We start from the raw sequence: 8,106 nt of genomic DNA, 5'->3' as shown, positions 1-8,106 counted from the left end.
AAATTTCCTTTCATCTTTGTGCTGCTGATGTGGGTACAATTTCCTTTAAAGGAAACTAAGCTTTCTTTTATTTTCTTTTTAATTGAAAAAGAATGTTCCCCAAAGGGCATTTGAAAAGGAACTCACTCTTAAAATTTTATTTTCTCCCCAAAGGAAAAAAACCTTTAAATAGTAAGTGGAAATGCAGAACTTGAAATGGTGATAGAAATTTCGCAATAAACTTCACTGGGGTATTAAAAGTAGGCCAAAGTATGGGCTATAAAAGACTCACATTCATCTTAGCTTTCTAATTATAGCAGGTATTCTGCTGGTGCAGGATTGTTATTGCGTATTTACAGCAGTGTACTTTGGGTTCCGGAAAGTATTCTGGACAGGACCTTTGCATTTTGTTTATGAGATGTTAAAATCCACTTAGTGGTCAGGTGATGGCAGGAGGACTTCCCAGTCCTTACCATAGCTTCATTCTAAAAGGTGCTGCTGTTGTACTCATTAGGAATGTGCTGTTCTAAATACTAGGAACATCATTTAATCTTTTTTTTTTCTTTCTGAAACTTTAGACATTTATGTAGTTGGGGGTTAATTTTTGACCATCTAAATCAGCTGTAATTAGAACCCACTGCAAGCAACAGTAACCCACTTGGTCCCATTCCCTTAATGTTGAGGTTTATCTCCCGCCTGAGTCTGTACCAGCTCTGAGAAGTGCCTGGCAGCCCGTCCTGATGTGGGGCTCTGTCCTAGGTCCCCTCTCTCTCTCCATTGTGAAAGGAGCAGGTGGCCGGAGCAAGTGCCGATGAGGAGGGAAGTCGATGAGGAGGGAAGTCGGTTTGCCCTTGTGGCCAGGTTGTAAAAGTAGCAGAGCCTTCATGACTATGCGTTAACCTGGACATGTTACATGTTTATAGGCTTTTGGAGCCTCGTTTCCTAATTTGTAAAAGGAGGAGCTAGAATCACCAACCCTGATATTCCCAGAATTCCATGATTGCCCAGAACAGAACAGGATCACAGAGACATGGCTGTCTGCACTGACCCATCACCAGCCTTCTGGTGCCTGATCCTTTGGTGACTCCTTCTCTATTTGCTGGTGAGCCTCTTGAGGCCCCACCCTGGTCGTTTGGCACCCTCCATGGAAGCTGCTTGCACCAAGCAGATGCTCAGTAATTGTGGAGTTGAAGCAAGCCTCAGGAGGCAGTGGTTGTTTTTAATCCACACTGCAGAGGCCAGGGTGGTGGTGTTTTCTTAAGGTTAAGAGCATGCCGAGACGCCCGAGCATAATCCCGTGTAAGCAGAGAAGCAGGCTTCAGCTGCACTGAGGTGCTATTTTTACAGAATTCTTTTTCTCCTATTTATGTTAAAAAAACTATTTTTTCTGTTGGTTTGAACTTCCGTTTACCCAGCTTTGACCTCAGCTAGTCAACGAGTCCATTTCATGGGTCTCTAAAATATTCTGTATCGCCCCCGCCATCTGAGTAGGACAGATTGAATTTGAAAAACTTTCCGTTTACCCTTGAGTTTCCCATTCCTAGTATTTACTCCCAAGTGGCTTGTTACAATGCTTTGCCATTGTTGGGTAGTTGCTTTGGGCCCAAACTTATCTATGAAGGGAATATTTGCTTTAAAAAAAGAAAAACCCTAGTATTTAGGGGTACCCACCACTCACATGTTTTAGCGGTCATGTTCTCATAGGTGTGTTTCTTCCCCACTTAATGCACACGTGCCTTGTGGTCTGATCCTTATTTTACAGATGGAGAAATTGAGCCCATAGAGGCTCGTCGTTTGTCCAGGGGCATGGAACTAGTACATGCCAGGGAGGCAGGCCCTGATTCTGCCTGTGCCCCTCCAGAGCCCCTGCCCTCCCTCCGGGGCCTCGCTGCCTTTGCACTGGTCTTGAATGACACCAGTAATGACCTATTGGAAGCATACCAAAAAGTTCATTTTAAAAGAACTCTCAGGTGTCTTCTGCAAAAAAAATAAGGAGGAGGTCTTTTTTTTTTTTTCAGCATCAGTAATTATGGATGACTCAAGAAAATTTGCTAATGAATCAGGTTTTTAGAAGTTTTTTCTTTTAGAAATCTTTTAAAGAATTAACTTTATCTACTTATTTGTTTATTTATTTTAATTTGACCAGAAAGGGACAGAGAGTGAGAGAGAGAGAGAGAGAGACAGACAGTGAGAAAGCAAGCCACCAGGTCTGGGATGCGAACCACAGTCGGTCATGTGGGAGTCCAGTGCCCTTAACCACCACACCACCTGCCAGCCCCCCCGAATCAGACTTTTTAATTTTTTATGTAGGTTCCATGGTCACATGACTTAAAGTCTTTAGAAGGTATATGGTTGGAACCCCCCAATCAGTCCTCTCCCAGGAAACTTTATTGCTGGTTTCTCAGGCACCCTTCTAGGGTTGCTTTACATAGATGTAAGCACATGCCAGTGTAGACGCATTGCTTATTTAGAAAAGTGTCTTGAAAACTACTACGGTTGCCCTGTGTGAGCCCAGTAACTTCTAATGCAAGTGAAGGAATATGGCATGTTTTTCTCTATGGTTTTCTCTGATGCTGCTGTCAGGACATCTTTTTATCAGAGCTTATGAAAACAGGGTTGTTAACCCTAGCTCCTGGCCATAAGTCAATTAGTAGAATGCCTTGTACTTATTCCTCTTTAGATATGTTCAGATGAGAAATTAATAGTATGAGTCTGACTTATCTCCATCTCTAACCGTAGGGTTTTTCTTGACTTTGAAGTGTATGGGGTTTTTAAACTCCTTCCGAGCATCGAGAATGAGAGGTTGCTGTTTGTTTGCTTTTAGATGCCTGTCTTAGATGTCAAGCTGAAAACAAACAAGAGGATTGCGTTGGTATGTTGTAATTTCTTTCTCTTGCTTTTTCAACTGGAGGCTTTTTCTCAGTGGGGATGTTTGAATTTGCAATTAAGACTGACTTTATCAATACACAAAAACAAACTGTAAAGCAGTGATCTATTATTAATATAAAATGTGTGGGTTCTCAAAAGACCTTAGTGGAAGGAATCTGAACATCTTTTATTGCTGTAATTAGAATTGGTTGTGTATTTCAGACATGGTCATAATAAGCATTTTGGCAATCAAAAAATTATCTTCTGTTAAGAAAACTACAAAATATTTTGTTAAAACTTCACTTGAATCTTGATTTTATTACCAGTTTTGGTTCTAATTAAGAATTTCGGATTTCCATATACTTACAATATAGTATTTAACTTTTCAACTGGAGTAAAATGAACTCTTAAGTCCTGAGTATGTTTTTTTTAATAATTATTTATTTAATTTTATTTATTTCTATATTTTTAATTTGACCAGAGAGATACAGAGAACAGAACGAGGGAGAAAGTGAGAAAGCAGGCTGCCAGGCCCAGGACTCGAACCGTGGTCAGCCATGTGGGAGTCCAGCACCTTTAGCCACCACGCTACCTGCCAGCCCCCTGAATATGTTTTTTGGAATGTAGTTCTTGTATTGAAATTATTTTTCCTCATAGTCTTAGATTATAAGAGTTGACTACTTGGGCTAAGTACTTGAAGCTGTTCAGAGGTTTTGATGTCCTGTTTCTTGATACCAACACTTGTAGATTGCTATCTATTTGGATATTCCTAGAATTAAAGGTTAACTTTGGAGTTTGGATTTGCATGATTTACTACACCTTTACTAATTATTTACACAGTATTGACCAAATTTTGTTTCTCATTGAAACACTTAGAAAATCTCCCCCTTGCTTCTATCCTTGACAGGCAATTTTCATAAGATTCCCCTCCCCTTTTTTTCCCATTTAATCTTGATCCATTGAGTTGGTCCAGCAAGGGACAGATTAATCCCAGATTGGAGATCATATTCCACATTGTGGGTGATTTCCCTTGGTTTAAAATTTTGCTTTTATGCTGCTTGTTTAAAAAAAATACTAATTTGTGAATGATGAGGGTTGGGCCGCTTTGTTTAATCACGAAGACCTCTTTCTAGCCAGCCACTTGGAATTTTTGTTTGTTCATTTGTCACCTGAAAAATTGAACTGCTTATAGATGAGTTAACACAGTTTAGCACTTCTAGAAAAGAATTTAAAAGTTGTAGAACCGATAACATTTAAAAGTATATCATCCGGACCAGCAGGTGCCGTGGCGATTAAAGTACTGGACTCCTGCATGGCCAACTGCAGTTCAAGTCCTAGGTTTGGAAGCTTGAAATTCACTCTGATGCATGTACATGCATGCCTAAAATTGCAGGAGGAGAATGGAGAAGGGATTGCAGAGTGGCCATCCCCTCCATCCCCAGGGAGTTGATTTCTCGCTTTCCCTCTCATTATGTCTGTCTCTATCTCTCACTGATTACACGTGCACACACGCACACACACATTATATCTTGGCAGATAAGTTGGGAGAATATTTGTTAATAAAATAGAGACCAAAAGATCTCTGAGGTCTTTGCATGACAGAAATCTGAGATCTAAGGAAGGCTCAAATCCTTCCACCTCCAGACTTCAGGAGGACAGCAAGCACATGACATTACATCGCAACTGGAGGTCGTCAAATGACCCTTTGATTCTAGAATAGGGGTGTACAAACCATGACTGTTAATCATAGTGTAAAATTGCTGTAACTTTGAGTTTAATAATTCAAGTTAAAAATACCTAATACCAACGCTTCTTTCTTTCAGTGGTCTGGGGAGAATGTAATCATTCCTTCCATAACTGCTGCATGTCCCTGTGGGTGAAACAGAACAATCGCTGCCCTCTCTGCCAGCAGGACTGGGTGGTCCAGAGAATCGGCAAGTGAGAGCGAGGAAGCGTCCTTGGTGCAGTTATCCAGGAGAGCCCTGGTACAGCTGGTTACCAAGTGCCCTGAGAAAGCCGGAACACTCCAGGGAGTCCACTCTTCACGTAGGAGGCCACGGGCCTGTGGGCCTTTGGGACTCCGCGAGGCCTGGCTTAACGTTTCTCAGTTTATTTTCAGAAATCCTCTACAATTAAGAAGGTAATTTATTAAAGATCGTCTTTCCTACCTCTGTAGTGTGTGTCATACACACTGCTCAGAAGTGCTTAAAAAAAAAAAAGGAGCAAGCTCCAAATGGAATGGCCTTTATAATACACCGGTTTGTAGGCGGGGGCTGTGGAGGCCGTTCATTCAGAGAACTTTGTGCACGCTCATGGTTGACCAGTTAAACAGAGAATGTAATAGTAACAAAGTGCAGTTTAAATCCTTATCCTTAATTTGTTCCTGATACTTACTTTTGGTGGGAAGGGAGGATGATCCATGACGTCTATATTTGAGAATTTTCAATTCGGACCAGTGAGCAGGATAAATATTAATAAAATTTAACTTCTGGGTAAATGAGATTCGCTTGTCCTCCAAGTTACGTCTGACTCATCAAGAAAACCCGGGTCTTCGCTCGCATCACCGTTCAGTCATTGAGTGGGAAGGACGGAAGTGTTCTCTAGCTCTGGTTAGATTATGTTGTGATTGAACTGTGTTAACAAGGGAAAAAGTTTACCGTTGTAGCTTTGGTTCAAAAAGTTTATTTTATCATGTTCTAATAAATGGTTTATTCTATTTACCTTGACCTTAGTTGAATGGTCATTATTGCAGTTTCATGTACAACCTAACTTATGTTAATAAACTAATGTGCACAGTAAATGATTTTTTTTTAATTATTTATTTACTTTTACTTGCTATTATTATTATCTTGTTTGTTTGTTTAACTAGACAAAGACAGAAAAAGAGTAAGTGAGAAAGCAAACCACCAGGTCCGGGACTCAAACTGTGGTTGGCCATGTGGGAATCCAGCACTCTAACCACTATACCACCTATTGACCCCAACATTCAATTTTTAAAAATTCATAAACTTGTTTGGCAATAAAGAATTTAAACTTTATTACCTGGAAACATGTTAGTAGAAGAAAAAACATGTATTTCATCAATCCCATTCACATTTAGGAGAGATTATTTTATAATAATTTAGACCACAATTTTATTTTGTATTCTTGTGTAATAGAAGCTACTGATATGAATTTAAAAGATAAAAACCGGGACCAGCAGATGGTATAATGGTGACATCACCGGCACGTGGTCAACTGCAGGCGTGTGTGCACGCATGTGTGCCCAAAATCCCAAGAGGAGAAGGGATTGCAGCATGGCCATCCTCCTTGGGAGTGATTTCTCACTTCCTGTCTCTCCGACCAGTGCACATGCCCTGTAGCAAAAATCTCTCTCAAAAAAAAAAAAAAAGCCTTGGGCCAGCTTTAAGCAATTCAAGTCCCAGACCCTGTGACTTTGAAAAACATGCCTGGCATGTGTGTGCCTGCTCCAAATCCCAGCAGAGTGGAGAGATGGAGGAGAAGGGGTTGTGGCGTGACCACACCCCTTCGGAGGTGTTTTCTCCCTCCCTCTCTGCAGCTCATTTTTAAAAGTAGACAAAAACCATAAACTTAAATATTCACATCTTCAGATTTGGGAGTTGTCATTCTGACTCTAAGAGACGTAGACACATCATTTTTTTTAATGTAATACAATAAAAAGTTTAAAATTGTGTATGTTTTCATAGTGCCTGCTTTTTTAAAAGTGAATTATTTTATCTTATTTATTATTTAATTTGACCAGAGAAAGACTCGTGGGGGTGGGGTGGAGGGAGTGAGAAAGCAAGCCACCAGGTCTGAGAGTTGAACCATAGTTGGTCATGTGAGATTCAGCACCATAACCATCACACCACCTGCCAACCCTGTAGTGCTTGCTTTTTAAATCAGATTTATTTGGAAATTTTTGTTTATGTATATTTTTTACACGTGTCTTTATGTTGAAAAATTAAATAGGTTTGGCCATTTAATTGTGTGTATCTTTGTGCAGTGAACTATTTCAGTAATGTTTTGTTTGACCTGTTTTTTTAAAGAATTATTTTATGTCATTTTTTTTTTTTTATTATTTTAAATTGGATCAGAGAAGGACACAGAGAGAATGAGAAAGCAAGTTGTGGGACCAGCAGTTAGCGTAATGGCTATGTCACTGGACTCCCACGTAGTCTACCACGGTTCGAGTCCCGGACCCGGTGGCTTGAACTCACGCCAGGCACGTGTGCGTGCGAGCCCAAGATCCCGAGAGGAGAATGGAGGAGAAGGGATTGCTGCATGGCCATCCCCCCGGGGGGGTGATTTATCGCTGTCTGTCTAGCATGCGCACACACCCTATAGCAAAAACCTCTCCAAAAGAAAAAGCAGGGACTCAAACTGCAGTTGGCCATATGGGAGTCCAGCACACTTAACCCACCATGCCACCTGATGGTCCTTTGTTTGACCTTTTAAAAAAATTACATCTGGGACCAGCAGATAGCATAATGGTTACGTCGCTGGACTCCCACGTAATCGACCATGGTGGTTTGAGTCCCAGACCCTGCAGCTTAAAACTCACGCCAGGTACATGTGCATCCGAGAGAAGGGAAGGGAAAGGATTGCAGCATGGCCATCCCTCCTAGGGGTTATCTCTCACCTTTCTTTCTGTTTCTGGCACGTACAGACACCCTATAGCAAAAATCTCTTAAAAAAAAAAAAGTTACAGAAAATATGAACCAAATATTGAGCTTTACAGTGAAGCCCGAAGTAGTGTCAGGTTACATTAGTCAGTGTAACAGATGTAAATGAAACCTGGAAGATGGTGGTGGAAAGTTGGTTTTCCACACAGACGATACCCCAGTCCCGCCGCCTGACAGCCCGTTTTATGTTGTACGTCAGCATCGGGGCCGTCGGTGGACACAGAGCCGAGCAGCCCTGCCCCTGCCTGTCCTGGGGCGGTCGCAGCTCTGCATAGCCATCTGAAAGTTTGCTGCGTGTCATTCCTCGGAACATGCTGTGGCGTTTACGGCTAACACAGAAGTTAAAATTTATCCGGTTTTCTTCCATTTGATTAAATGATGTTGAATTTAATTTTACTAGTGTATTGGAAACAAGTGTGAGTCATCTTTAGCTGTTTAAATTTCCCATCTGTGCAAGTTGCATTCTTGCATGACAGCCGACATCTAAGTGAGTAAAGCTTACCGAATCAGCCCTGTTGCTTGCTTTCTCTAAACACGGTGTCCTGGCATGGCCCCTTGGCACAGGGATTAAGTG

At 41.2% G+C, this 8,106-nt stretch overlaps 1 protein-coding gene across 1 annotated transcript; it reads left to right on the top strand.

Moving 5' to 3' along the window:
- Positions 1-2,803: 2,803 nt before the first annotated feature.
- On the top strand, positions 2,804-5,573 carry RNF7 (ring finger protein 7; the record flags this gene model as incomplete). The annotated part of the gene is given in 2 exon segments (XM_014593192.1): positions 2,804-2,851; positions 4,671-5,573. Coding segments are annotated over 2 exon segments (167 nt in total), but the record flags the coding sequence as incomplete, so codon positions are not given.
- Positions 5,574-8,106: the final 2,533 nt, after the last annotated feature.

The sequence above is a fragment of the Tupaia chinensis genome, unplaced genomic scaffold (assembly GCF_000334495.1).
Source record: "Tupaia chinensis unplaced genomic scaffold, TupChi_1.0 Scaffold139833_1, whole genome shotgun sequence".
NCBI classification, from domain to species: Eukaryota; Metazoa; Chordata; class Mammalia; order Scandentia; family Tupaiidae; genus Tupaia; species Tupaia belangeri.
This window is presented reverse-complemented; position numbering and strand designations above follow the sequence as displayed.